Here is a 15,084-nt window from a genome sequence, read left to right as displayed (position 1 = left end):
ATGCTTCCAGCTCCTCAGACTTTGTGATTTACAAAGAAAATGGTCTGATTTGGCAAGTATGCCTGTACTATTATCTTTTTTCCTTTATCATGTAAAGCAGTTTCTTTCTTCCTTTACTATAATAATAATTCATTTATCCCTCCATGTTTCCAGCTTCTTTGAGACTGTTTTCCTCTCTGGGCATTCTTTTTCATAGGTTTCTTTTTATTCAAAGAACATACCTCTTGCTGACATTTAATATACAAATGGTCCACTTACTACATTCTTCTTTTTAGGCTGCTCTTAAATTTGGGGTGAGGAATTATTTCAGAATGGTTGATTGATTAAATACTTTTGTACATCTTTATATTCCTTAAGAAGCAATAACATTAATTTCATTACAGAGTATTTGTCGTCATATATTTCTTAGAAGGATTTAATAGAATTACATTGCATTTTGTCTGTTACTGTAGTTAGTGTTGGTTCTGAAATCCTCTTTTCAAAAATACTGTAGTTAAAATTCTGAGAAATTTTTTAAGATAGCTATAATGAAGACGTTTTGCTTACTTGAGATTGATTTCTTATTGAATATGTTCAATTAAAGTTAATTTCATTTTCGAACCAATAACGAGCCTGAATGTTCATCTTTTGCTGTTTTTAAATAGGTCAGAAGACATCTCTGACACAAGAAACAGAACTGTTGGAATCCTTAGTTCAGGAAGTAGAGCATCAGGTAATGGAATATTAAATGACATGAGATAAAGTCTTTATCCTTTTTTTTGTTCATGTAGTTGAAAAGTTTTTTGGTTTTGTTGTTTTCTGACAGTTTATGTAAGGTCAAAGATCTGTGTATCTGTGTGTTATACTTGGGATTTTTATGAAATAGGAATCAGCTGATTCAGTTTCTGCATCATGTTTGGGAACAAGGTAAAAAAGATTTTTAAAAAAATATTTATGTGTTGGTTGTGTTGAGTCTTAGTTGCGTCGTGTGGGATCTGGTCACATAGATTCTCTAGTTGTGGTGTGCAGAGTCAGTAGTCCAGCCGGCAGGTTGGTTACTCTGTGGCATGTGGAATCTTAGTTCCTAAGACAGGAATCAAACCTGTGTTCCCTGTACTGTGAGGCAGATTATTAACCACTGCACCACCAGGGAAGTCCCAGTAAAATAAGATTTATTTTGTTTTTGCAAAAATGGAATTATTTTTATGGAGAATAGTCAATATGAATCAAAATCTATAGATTAAAGTCTTCTGACATTGACTTAATTGGTGACTTCAAGATACAAAATTATTGCCAATTACTAACATGTTGTGATCCTTAGGCTAAACTTAGCATTTTTATTTATGAAGAACATTTTTATTCAATACCAGATAGGTAGTAGGCGTTGTTTTAGATGCTTAGAACACAGCAGTGAACAAAATGGCAAAAAGAAAAAAAATCTGTCCTCAAGGACTTTATAATTTTAGATTCAGGGTAGGTGGGGATAAAGTCTATAGTGAATGAATAAATAAAATGAATTAAATGTATAGACATTTGATATATTTATCTGTCTTGAATTTGGTTTTTAACATTCTTTAATTCTTGTGATACACAGCTGTCTCATGCGATTGTTCTCTTAATTATCATCCTGGGGATTCCCTTCATTTCTGTTTTAGGTTAAACCCTGTGTTTCCTGATTTCCATGGCTTCCTGCTCTTGATTTACACATTTGTTTTGGAATCACACTTCCTCTGGCTTTTATGAAAGAGTAATCAGAATAAATTTTTTGAGACTACATATCTGAAAATATGTTTATTCAATCTTTACACTTGATTGACAGTTTGGTAGAATTCAGTACATAAATATTTATTTATATATTCTTGTTTTTCTCTTCAGTGTTTCATGCTGCGTCGTTTGCGGAGTCTTACTTTACTGAGCAGGGATTGAATGTGGGATGTTGGCAGTGAAAGCATGGTGTCTTAACTACTGTAACTACTGGCCTGCCAGGAAATTCCCCTGTATTCCAGTTCTTAATTGTGCATGTTGTTCTAGAGAACAGAGATTTTTCTCTCCAGAGAATAGTCAAATAGCCATCTGCTGGAATGATGGGACATATTTTTTAAACCACGTGTAGTGAAGTAGGGGTGGGATCTGAGGATCTGAGCACTTTTTTTTTTCTTTTAACAGTGTTGTTGAAGGATAAGTGACCAAAAAAATAAGCTGCATGTATTTAAAGTGTGCAATTTGTAAGTTTTGACAAATGTATACCCCTGTGGAACCATTACCATAGTCACAATAGTAAGTTTATTCCTCCAAAATTCTCTGTACCTCTTTATAAACTCTGATTCTGCTTCTTCCAATACTTCCCTCTCCAGGTAACCCCCAATCTACTTTCTGTCATAGATAAATTTGCCTTTTCTGGTGTTTAATACAATTGGTATCTGACCTAGGCTCGATCGTTGGGTTGGGAACATCCCCTGGAGGAGGGCATGGTAACCCACTCCAGTATTCTTGCCCAGAGAATCCCATGGACTGAGGAGCCTGGCAGGCTGTAGTCCATGTGGGCACAAAGAGTTGGACACGACTGAGGGACAAAGCACAGCACACACGTTTTATGTTTGATTTCTTTTACTCAGCATTATTTTATAGTTCATTCATGTATCAATCAGTCAGTTCAGTTCGGTCGCTCAGTCGTGTCTGACTCTTTGTGACCCCGTGGATTGCAGCAGGCCAGGCCTCCCTGTCCATCACCAACTCCTGGAGTCCACCCAAGCCCATGTCCATTGTGTCGGTGATGCCATCTAACCATCTCATCCTCTGTCGTCCCCTTCTCTTCCTGCCCTCAATCTTTCCCAGCATCAGGGTCTTTTCAAATGAGTCAACTCTTTGCATCAGGTGGCCAAAGTATTGGAGTTTCAGCTTCAACATCAGGCCCTCTAATGAACATCCAGGACTGATCTCCTTTAGGATGGACTGGTTGGATCTCCTTGCAGTCCAAGGGACTCTCAAGAGTCTTCTCCAACACCACATTTCAATAGCATCAATTCTTCGGCACTCAGCTTTCTTTATAGGCCAACTCTCACATCCATACATGACCACAGGAAAAACCATAGCCTTGACTAGACGGACCTTTTTTGACAGAGTAATGTCTCTGCTTTTTAATATGCTGTCTAGGTTGGTTATAACTTTCCTTCCAAAGAGCAAGCGTCTTTTAATTTCATGGCTGCAATCACCATCTGCAGTGATTTTGGAGCCAGAAAAATAAAAGTCAGCCACTGTTTCCCCATCTATTTCCCATGAAATGGTGGGACTGGGTGCCATGATCTTAGTTTTCTGAATATTGAGCTTTAAGCCAACTTTTTCTCTCTCCTCTTTCACTTTCATCAAGAGGCTCTTTAGTTCTTCTTCCCTTTCTGCCATAAGGGTGGTATCATCTGCAGATCTAAGGTTATTGATATTTCTTCCGGCAATCTTGAGTCCAGCTTGTGCTGCTTCCAGCCGAGCGTTTCTCATGATGTACTCTGCATGTAAGTTAAATAATCAGGGTGAAAATACACAGCCTTGACGTAGTCCTTTTCCTATTTGGAACCAGTATGTTGTTCCATGTCCAGTTCTAACTGTTGCTTCCTGACCTGTATACAGGTTTCTCAAGAGGCAGATCAGGTGGTCTGGTATTCCCATCTCTTTTTATTGACTATGCTAAAGCCTTTGACTGTGTGGATCACATGTATCAACAGTTCTTTCCTTTTTAATTGCTGAGTAGTATTCCACTGTATGTGTATGCCACAATTTGTTTTTCCATTCAACTATTTATGGTCATTTGTTTCACTGCTGCTTTTTTTTTTTTTCTATTGGCATATAGCCAGTTAACAATGTTGTGATAGTTTCAGGTGAATAGCAAAGAGATTCAACCATAGATCGACGTGTATCCATTCTCCTTGATTTGCTTTCTGGTTTTGACTTTTACAAATAAAGTGGCAATGAAGATTCATTTACAAATCTACATGGACATATATTTCCTTTTCTCTTGGGTCCACCTAAGATTGAATAGTAGATATATGATGCAGGTTTTAATAAATGCCATCTATTTTCCTGAAGAAATTGTATCATTTATATTTCTGTCAGTAGTCTTTGAGAGTACTAGTTTCTTTACATTCTTGTTAACGGGTGATATAGTCAGTCTTTAATTTGAGGTGTTCTCATAGAAGTGTAATAATATTTCATTATTGTTTTATTAGGTTGGGACACAGGTAATTGCAGTTTCAGACCGTGATTTTTAAATCATTATAACTAGGTTCAAACACGTTTTTATTAATTAAAATAGAAACCATTACAATCAGCACATTTTTGCCAACAAGAAATAAGTTTGTTTATTTCTCTAGTGTAAAAATCTGTGCTTCAGTATTCAACGAACTCTTGAAAAGCATTTTCTGCCTTCTGTTGGTTGAGGAAGCATTTTCCCTGCAAAAAGTTGTCAAGATGTTTGAAGAAGTGGTAGTTGGTTGGCAAGAGGTCAGGTGAATATGGTGGATGAGGCAAAACTTCATAGCCCAGTTCATTCAACTTTTGAAGCGTTGGTTGTGTGATGTGCAGTCAGCATTGTTCTGGAGAAGAATTGGACCCATTCTGTTTACCAGTGCTGGCTGTATCATTGCGGGTTTTGGTGCTTCTCATCATTTTGCTGAGCATACATCTCAGATGTAGTGGTTTTGTTGGGATTCAGAAACTTGTGGTGAGTCAGACTGGGAGCAGACCGCCAAACAAGTGACCGTGATCTCATTTTGGTGCAAGTTTGACTTTGGAAAGTCCTTTGGAGCTTCTCAGTCTACCCACTGAGCTGGTCATTGCCAGTTGTATAAAATCTACTTTTCGTCGCACATTGCAATCTGAGAAGTGGTTCGTTGTTACATAGAATAAGAGAGGACAACACTTCAAAAACGACCATTATTTTGATTTAAGGTCAGTTCATGAGGCACGCACTTATCAAGCTTTTCCACCTTTCCAATTTGCTTCAAATGCCAAATGACTATAGAATAGTAAACGCTGAATTCTTTAGCAGCTTCTCTTGTAGCTGTAAGATCAGCTTTGGTGGTTGCTCTCAATTGATTGTTGTCACCTTCCGATCGCTGGCCACCCATGCTCCTCATCTTCAAAGCTCTCATCTCCTTTGCAAAACTTCTTGAACCACTGCTGCTCTGTACATTCGTTAGCAGTTCCTTGGCCAAATGTCTTGTTGACCTTGCAAATTGTCTCTAATGCTTTATAACATGACCCGTTTTGAACTCGAATGAAAAAATCACTCAAATTTGCTTTTTGTCTGACATCATTTCTGTAGTCTAAAATAAATATAAACTGCAATAAATCATTAGCAAAAAAAAACAAACCAAAAAACGAAAAATGAGCATTAAAGTGATGTGTAGCATAATGACATTTATTTAAGAATGTATTCCAATATCAGATGATAAAGTTTAACAATACAAAACCGCAATTACTTTTGCACCAACCTAAAAATTCTCCAAGCCAGGCTTCAGCAATACGTGAACTGTGAACTTCCAGATGTTCAAGCTGGTTTTAGAAAAGGCAGAGGAACCAGAGATCAAATTGGCAACATCTGCTGGATCATCGAAAAAGCAAGAGAGTTCCAGAAAAACATCTCTGCTTTATTGACTATGCCAAAGCCTTTGACTGTGTGGATCACAATAAACTGGAAAATTCTGAAAGAGATGGGAGTACCAGACCACCTGATCTGCCTCTTGAGAAACCTATATGCAGGTCAGGAAGCAGCAGTTAGAACTGGACATGGAACAACAGACTGGTTCCAAATAGGAAAAGGAGTACGTCAAGGCTGTATATTGTCACCCTGCTTATTTAACTTATATGCAGAGTACATCGTGAGAAATGCTGGTCTAGAAGAAGCACAAGCTGGAATCAAGATTGCCGGGAGAAATATCAATAACCTCAGATTTGCAGATGCACCGAAGAATTGATGCTTTTGAACTGTGGTGTTGGAGAAGACTCTTGAGAGTCCCTTGGACTACAAGGAGATCCAACTAGTCCATTCTAAAGGAGATCAGCGCTGGGTGTTCTTTGGAAGGAATGATGCTAGAGCTGAAACTCCAATACTTTGGCCACCTCATGCAAAGAGTTGACTCATTGGAAAAGACTCTGATGCTGGGAGGGATTGAGGGCAGGAGGAAAAGGGGACGACCGAGGATGAGATGGCTGGATGGCATCACCAATTCGATGGACGTGAGTTTGAGTGAACTCCAGGAGTTGGTGATGGACAGGGAGGCCTGACGTGCTGCAGTTCATGGGGTTGTAAAGAGTCGGACACGTCTGAGCGAGTGAACTGAACTGAACTGAACTGAATAGTTTACAGTTGCCTTGTGACTAATGATGCTAAGCCTCCTTTCTTGAATTTATGTGTCATCCATGTATCTTCTTTGTTGAGGTATCTGTTCAGATCTTTTTGTTGTTATTCAGATCTTTTGGCCATCATTTTATTGCCTTGTTTGTTTTCTTACTGAGTTTTGAGACCTCTTTATATAGAAAACAAGATCTAAGTTCTTTATTAGATAGGTGCTTTGCAAAGATTTCCTTCAAGTCTATGGCTTGTCTTTTCATTCTCTTAGAAGTGTCTTTTGAAGGGAAGTTTTAAATTTTAATGAAATACAATTTATCAGTTTGTTCTTCTGCTGTAATAGCTAAGAAATCTTTTCCTAGCCCAAGATCACAAATGTTTTCTCATATGTTTTCTTCCAGAAGTTTTATAATTTTGGGCTTCATATTGAGGACTGTGATCCATTTGGATCTATTTTTTGTGTATGAGGTATGGATCCAGGATAGTCTTTTTGTTTTAATTTGTACATGTATGTGACCATCCAGTTGTTCTAGCACCATTTGTTGAAGGCCAGACTTTCTTTACTGAATTGCCTTTGCATCTTTTTCAAAAATTAATCCATATATACGTTACTTACTCATTTGATTTATGCCACCACTGCACTGTTGCTTTTGCTTTTTATAATAGTGTTGTAAAAAGTAAAAGGATTAAGGTTACTGTTGCTTTTTATAATAAAATAAAGTAATAATAAAATAATAAAGTAATAAAAATAAAAGTAAATAAAAAGTAAGTAAAAGTAATAAAAAATAAATAAAGTAATAAATAACAAAATAAAAAGTAAAAAGATATGAAAAGATTACTGTTGCTTTTTATAATAAAATCAACCCTCAATATTCATTGGAAGGACTGGTGCTGAAGCTGAAGCTCCAATATTTTGGCCAGCTGCTGTGAAGTGCCAACTCATTGAAAGAGACCCTGATGCTGGGAAAGATTGTGAGCAGAAGGAGAAGAAGGTGACAGAGGATGAGATGGTTGGATGGTATCCCTGACTTGATGGAGGCGAGTTTGAGCAAACTCTGGGAGATAGTGAAAAACAGGGAAGTCTGGCATGCTAACAGTCCATGGGCTTGCAGAGTCAGATATGACTTAGCAACTGAACCACAACAAAAAGTGTTAACTCTCTAACTTTGCGCTTCCTTTAAAAAAAAAAATTTTATCGTCATATGAACTTTAGATTCAACTTTATAAAGAGATTAACATTTCTACAAAGAAATTGTTTTTTTGTTTTTTTTCTTTAATACTTATTTTTTTTAGCTGTTTTGAGTCTTAGTTGCTGCAGGTGGGCTCAGTAGTCGCCGAGTGTGGGCTTATGGCACGTGGGAGCTTAGTTTCCTGACTAGGGTTAGAACTTGAGCCCCCTCTACTGGCAGGCAGATTCTTAACCCCTGGACAACCAGGAAGTCCCATGTTTTGGGGTTTGGTTGGAATTACAGTGGATCTATATAGCTACTTGGGGAGATGTGGCATTTTAACAATACTGAGTCTGTTTCATGAAGAAGACTCCATTTATTTCAGCAGTGTTTTGTAACTTTTCAGGGCACAAGATTTTCACATTGTTGGATTTTTTGGTATTTCAGAATTTTTGAAGATAAAAGAGTTTTTTCCCCCATTATTATTATTATTTTGGGGATATAGTTGCTGTACAGTGTTGCATTAGATTCTGCTGCACAGCGAGGTGAGTCCACTATATGTACACATATACCCCTTCCCTCTTGGACCTCCCTCCCATCTGGGTCACCACAGAGCATGGAGCAGAGCTCCCTGTGCTATGAACCAGGTTCCCAGCTGTTATACAGACACATGTATCAGTCCTAACCTCCTGCCTCGTGTCCCCTGCCACTGGTGTTCACACATCTGTTCTCTACGTCTGTCTCTATTTTTGCCCGCAGCAAGGTCCATCTGCACCATTTCTTTAGATTCCACATATATGGGTGATACCTCATTGTGGTTTTTATTTGCATTTCTCTAATAATTACTGATGTTGAGGATCTTTTCTCATGCCTGTTGGCCACCTCCTATGTTGTTTTTGGAGAAATGACTGTTTAGGTCTTGCACTGATGTTTTGGTTGGTTGTTTTTTTAATATTGAGCTCCACAAGCTGTTTGTATATTTTGGAGATTGGTGAGTTTTAAGTTATGCCCTCTTCAGTGTTTTGGAAGAAGTTGTGTAGAACTGGTAATGTTTCTTTCTTAGGTGTTTGCTAGAATACACCAGTGAAGCCATTTGAATCTTGTTTTCTTTGTGGAAAGAAAGAATACAGGAAGTTTTCAGTTTCTTTATAGATGCAAGGCAGTTTTTGTGACCTCCCTAGCAGTCCAGTGTTTAAGATCCCCATGCTTCCACTGCAGGGAGTACAAATTCGATCCCTGGTTGGGAAAGTAAGATCATGCATTCCTCACAATATGGCCAAAAAAAAAAAAAATAGGGCAGTTCATATTGCCTTCGTCTTGAATGAGCTTTCATAGTTTGTGTCTTTCAGGGAGTTATTCCCTTTCATTTGAATTTGCTGAATTTATTGGCATAAAATTAATAATAGCCTCTTATTATCCTTCAACTAAGTAGTGATTTTGTTTTTTCTCTGTTGTCTTTTTGCTTTAAATTCTGTTGATTTTTATTTTGATTCAATTATTATCTTTCTTTTGCTTCAGTTCAGTTCAGTTCAATCGCTCAGTCATGTCTGACTCTTTGTGACCCCATCAACTGCAGCACACCAGGCTTCCCTGTCCATCCAAACTCATGTCCATTTAGTTGGTGATGCCCTCCAATCATCTCATTCTCTGTTGTCCCCCTCTCCTCCTGGAGTCCTTCAGTCTTTCCCAACATCAAGGTCTTTTCCAGTGAGTCAGTTCTTCGCATTAGGTGACCAAACTATTGGAGTTTCAGCTTCAGCATCAGTCCTTCCAATGAATATTCAGGACTGATTTCCTTTAGGATGGACTGGTTGGATCTCCTTGCAGTCCAAGGGACTCTCAAGAGTCTTCTCCAACACCACAGTTCAAGAGCATCAGTTCTTCAGTGCTCAGCTTTCTTAATGGTCCAAGTCTCACATCCATACATGACTACTGGAAAAACCATAGGCTTGACTGAATGGATCTTTGTTGGCAAAGTAATGTCTCTGCTTTTTAATATGCTGTCTAGGTTGGTTATAGCTTTTCCTCCAAAGACCAAGTGTCTTTTAATTGCATAGCTGCAGTCCCCATCTGCAGTGATTTTGGAGCCCCCCCCAAATAAAGTCTGACACTGTTTGCACTGTTTCTCCGTCTATTTGCTGTGAAGTGACGGGACCAGGTGCCATGATCTTTGTTTTCTGAATGTTGAGCTTTAAGCCAACTTTTTCGCTCTCTTTCACTTTTATCAAGTGACTCTTTAGTTCTTCTTCACTTTCTGCCATAAGGGTGGTGTCATCTGCATATCTGAAATTATTGATATTTCTTCCAGCAGTCTTGATTCCAGCTTGTGCTTCATTCAGCCCAGTGTTTCTCATGATGTACTCTGCATATAAGTTAAGTAAGTACGATGACAATATGCAGCCTTGCCTTTCCTGATTTGGCACCAGTCTGTTGTTCCATGTCTAGCTCTGATTGTTGCTTCCTGATTTCTCAAGAGACAGGTCAGGTGGTCTGGTATTCCCATCTCTTGAAGAATTTTCCATAGTTCCTTGTGGTCCACACAGTCAAAGACTTTGACATAGTCAGTAAAGCAGAAATAGATGTTTTTTCTGGACATCTCTTGCTTTTTCTATGATCCAGCGAATGTTGGCAATTTGATGTCTGGTTTCTCTGCCTTTTTTAAAACCAGCTGGAGCATCTGGAAGTTCACGGTTCACATACTGTTGAAGCCTGGCTTGGAGAATTTTGAGCATTACTTTGCTCGCGTGTGAGATGAGTGCAATTGTGTGGTAGTTTGAGCATTGTTTAGCATTGCGTTTCTTAGGGATTGGAATAAAAACTGACCTTTTCCAGTCCTGTGGCCACTGCTGAGTTTTCCAAATTTGCTGGCATATTGAGTGCAGCACTTTCACAGCATCATCTTTTAGGATTTGAAATAGCTCAGCTGGAATTCCATTGCCTCCACTAGCTTTGTTCCTAGTGATACTTCCTAAGGCCCACTTGACATCACATTCCAGGATGTCTGGCTCTAGGTGGGTGATCACATCATCGTGATTATCTGGGTTTTGAAGATCTTTTTTGTACAGTTCTCCTGTGTATTCTTGCCATCTCTTCTTAATATCTTCTGCTTCTGTTAGGTCCACCATTTCTGTCCTTTATCGAGCCTTTCTTTGCATGAAGTGTTCCCTTGGTATCTGATTTTCTTGAAGAGATCTGTAGTCTTTCCCATTCTGTTGTTTTCCTCTATTTCTTTGCTCTGATCACTGAGGAAGGCTTTCTTATCTCTCCATGCTATTCTTTGAAACTCTGCATTCAAATGGGAATATCTTTCCTTTTCTCCTTTGCTTTTGCCTTCTCTTTTCACAGATATTTGTAAGGTCTCCTCAGACAGCCATTTTGCTTTTTTGCATTTCTTTTTCTTGGGGATAGTCTTGCTCCGTGTCTCCTGTACAGTGTCATGAACCTCTGTCCATAGTATATCAGGCACTCTATCAGATCTAGTCCCTTAAATCTATTTCTCACTTCCACTGTTAGGAATAATAATCGTTAGGGATTTGCTTTAGGTCATACCTGAATGGTCTAGTTGTTTCCCCTACTTTCTTCAATTTAAGTCTGAATTTGGCAATAAGGAGTTCATGACCTGAGCCACAGTCAGCTTCTGGTCTTGTTTTTGCTGACTGTATAGAGCTCCATCTTTGGCTGCAAAGAATATAATCAGTCTGTTTCGGTGTTGACCATCTGGTGATGTCCATGTGTAGAGTCTTCAGTTTAATTTGCCCTTTCTCCCCTAAAATGTTAGGATTGAAGCTGGAGTTACTGATTTGAGATCTTTTCTGCTTGAAGCACATTCTTAAATCCTTTGTGACTTCTTTGACACATGGGTTCTGCAGAAGTATGTTACTTAGGTTCCAAATATTTGGGGATTTTTCTGATAGTCTCTAATGTCAGGTAAAGTTGGTTGATACTGATGTTCTAGTGTACTATATCCTTGTGGATTTTTTGTCTCCCGTGTTTGATAAAAACAGTTATTGAGAGGGGGGTATTCAAATTTTTAGCAATAATCCCAGAATTTGTCTATTACCTCAGTTCTATTGTATTTTGAAGCCATATTAGTGGAAGCATAAACATCTAAGATTGTTATATTCCCCTGATGAACGGTTTCCATTATCACTGTGAAAGACCTGTTTGCTTTCAAATCTAGTTTATTTGATATAAAAAGTCATTTTAGCTTTCTTTTAACCAGTGTTACCATGTGATATCTTATTCCATCGGTTTTCTTTTAATGTATTTGTTCCTAAATGTGTCTCGTAGGCAATATACAATTGGGTCTAATTTTTTAACCCTTTCTGACAATCTTTGACTTTTAGCTGGGATGTTTCGTGTGCTCATTGATTTGGTAAAGTTTGAATCTGCTATCTTGCTGTTTTCTTTGTTTTGCCTGTTCTTTGTTCCTTTGTTGGATTTTTTTTTTTAAATTTGTTGGTAATTTTTGGGTTGAGTGTTCTTTTTATCCTGTGTATTGTCATAAGTTGATGACACTGTTATCCGTAATAATAAATGTAAATGGATTGGACTTCCTTGGTCGTCCAATGGTTATGAATCCACTTGCCAGTGAAGGGGATATGGGTTTAGTCCCTGGTCTAGGAAGATTCCACATGCCATGGGGCAGCTAAGCCTGCGTGCCACAATTACTGAGCCTGTGCTCTAGAGCCCACGTGCCACAGCTCCTGAAGCCTGCTCACCCTGGCACCCATGCTCCTCGACAAGAGAAGCAATGTGAAGCCTGTGCATTGCGACTAGAGACTAGATCTGCTCGTTGCAGGTAGACAAGGCCCGCACACGACATCCAGCGTCTCAGTGCAGCCAGAAGGACATGAACGAAAAAGGAGCTTCATAACCAGTCAGCCTAGGAACAGTGTGAGAAAACACAGTTAAAGCCCACCTCTGTTGCAAACAGAAATGCCAGTATCTTAAAGTGCTGGCAAATCAAAACCAGTAGGATATGTATTAAAAGAAAGCAAGACTTGGTAGAGTTAATCAAAGGAATGTTGCATTATCAGAAAAGTCACTTGATTGTAACTCAAGGGACTGGAGGCGTTCCACAAGAACATGTAAGTAAAAATAATTAGAATGATATTAATTTTAAAAATAACATTCAGTTATATTTGATCCTCATTCGTTGCCAAATTATTCAGGAAACTAAGAGTAGAAGGAACTGCCTTAACCTTATGAAAAATGTCTGTTTAAAAGTCTGCCTTTGGGGGAAATGAGGTCAAAGGGCTACACATAGTATACATTCAATAAATAGTTGAATAAAAGTTATAAATTTTGGTATTTATCATGATATCAATTAGTCATATTATTCTTGGTGAACTGTAAGCAACTACCTTTTAAAAGACGTAACCCAGTTGTAGTGGGTTTTGCGAATATCATCCATTTGACACCTGATAGTGTATTGGTTTGCTGCTGCTACGTCGCTTCAGTCGTGTCCAACTCTGTGCGACCCCATAGACGGCAGCTCCCCCGTCCCTGGGATTCTCCAGGCAAGAACACTGGAGTGGGTTGCCATTTCCTTCTCCAGTGCATGAAAGTGAAAGTGAAGTCGCTCAGTTGTGTCCAACTCTTTGCGACCTCTGTGACCCCATGGACTGCAGTCTATCAGGCTCCTCCATCCATGGGATTTTCCAGGCAAGAGTACTGGAGTGGGGTGCCATTACCTTCTCCGATTAGTTTGCTAGGGCTTCCATAACAAAGACTAGGAGGCTTAAACAACAAAAGTGTTTTCTCAATGTTCTGGAGGCTGGTAGTTCAAGATTAAGATATGGGCAGGTTTGGTTTTCCTTGAGACCTCTCTCTTTGGTTTGCAGATGGCTGCCTTCTCTTTATGTCCTCTGAAGGACTTTTTTCCAACTGTAGTTACATTCTGAGGTACTAGTCGTTGGGGCTGCAACATACGAGTTTAGGGAGGGGATACACTTCAGCCCATAGCAGGTGTTTACAGAGCTGTCTCACAGCTTCATGGTTGATGTAACAAACCTAGCAAAGCAAGCAGCAGTAGATATGACTCCAGTTTTACACAACAGGCTCTTAAGCCACAAAGCTGATGTGTGGCAGGACTGGGACTTTAAACTGGTGGCTTGAGTACAAAATCAGTATCTTTTAACTACCGTGCTGATTTTGCTAAAGTTGAATGTCTCACTTTTTACCTTTAGTTTGACTTAATCTTTCCCAAATTGATAGAGGTTAAGACTTTTTATTTCTCAGTTTCCTGGAGTGTGATTTGAGAAATCCTTGTTTGAAGGTCATTGACTTCTAGGGGTTTGTTCATTTATATACATAATGGCTTCACTCTACCGCTCTAAAATATACATATATAAGACACACAAATATATTGTAGTTGTTTAGAATTGGATTTATGCCAGTATACAGAGAGAGAAAAATACATTAAAATCAAATATATTTACTGAATAACTTTACTATTATAATGGGAATCAATAAACCTAGATCCTTTACTTATTCTTAACTTTCAAACCCACTTTGAAAGAATCATTGTATTTTTCTTCATGTCGTTCTTTTCAGTGTATAACCAAAATAACTTCCATTTCCTTTAAGGATCTTGGGTGTGCCAGTGCATAATAATTTTGTTTATTCAGACATTTTTTTTTCCTCACACAGTTGCGGTCTTGTAGTAAGAGTGAGTTGATATCTAAGAGCTCAGAGATCCTCATGATGTTTCAGCAAGTTCATCGAAAGCCTATGGCATCCTTTGTTACCACTCCTGTTCCACCAGACTTTACGAGGTACAACACTTTTTTTTTTAACTTTATATGCAAATGAATGTACTTAGTTTCAAAAGAATGCTATTACTGGGGACTTGCTGGCAGTCTAATGGTTAAGACTTGCTCCTTCCCCTGCAGGGGTGTAGGTTCCATCTCTGGTTAGGGAACTAAGATGCTGCATGCTATACAGCCAAAAAGTTAAAAACAAAGAAAGAATGCTACTGCGGACAACTTGAACTCAGATAGTTCTCCTTGGCCAACAAGTCTCCATTTCTTTGTGAATTAACAAATCAGATATAACATTTATATACTGTTCAAGCACTGAATATTATTAAAAGGACTAGGTATTTACTACTGTAAAATAGATTTGAGTCAACTAAGAATGTTCATTAATATTCTAAGGCTAACTCTTTGATAGTGTGGTCAGCCATTTCGGTTTTGAAGATTCCTTTTCTGAAGTGTTCCCCCATTACCAGTGGAAGATAACAAGTGTTGGCATAAATATCACATATTAGGAAAACGCTCTTACAGTTCGAAGTCGGGTACATGGATCTCCTATATCAGAGCCAGCTGAAGTGTTTCTCCAAAATGCAAATTCCTAGGTTTGTTCCCTGATAGTCTGGAGACAATATTTAGGAAATAATCTTGAGCACCCTGAGTAATTCTCCACTTAAGTGTAGGAACCATTGATGGAGGTAAACTCCTATGGTAATACCACTTAGGCAAGCAACTCTGCTTGACTTCTTGAGTTTCAGTCTCTATCACATCTAGTGATTGTTTTGATTTCTTTTTCCTTTCTAATTGCCCAAGGAACTCAGAACTCCAATAATCTCTTCCT

General features: G+C 38.5%; 1 protein-coding gene across 1 annotated transcript in view; it reads left to right on the top strand.

The window, feature by feature from the left end:
• TRIM37 (tripartite motif containing 37) overlaps nucleotides 1-15,084 on the top strand; it is a 146,045-nt gene that overhangs the window by 15,301 nt on the left and 115,660 nt on the right. Inside the window, exons 8-9 of the mRNA XM_005693108.3 lie at nucleotides 645-712; nucleotides 14,143-14,267. Coding sequence (XP_005693165.2) covers nucleotides 645-712; nucleotides 14,143-14,267 — 193 coding nt within the window. The remainder of the gene's footprint in view (nucleotides 1-644; nucleotides 713-14,142; nucleotides 14,268-15,084) is intronic.

The sequence above is a fragment of the Capra hircus genome, chromosome 19 (assembly GCF_001704415.2).
Source record: "Capra hircus breed San Clemente chromosome 19, ASM170441v1, whole genome shotgun sequence".
Taxonomy (NCBI): domain Eukaryota; kingdom Metazoa; phylum Chordata; class Mammalia; order Artiodactyla; family Bovidae; genus Capra; species Capra hircus.
The sequence above is the reverse complement of the archived record's forward strand: the minus strand, read 5'-3'. Positions and strand labels throughout refer to the sequence as shown.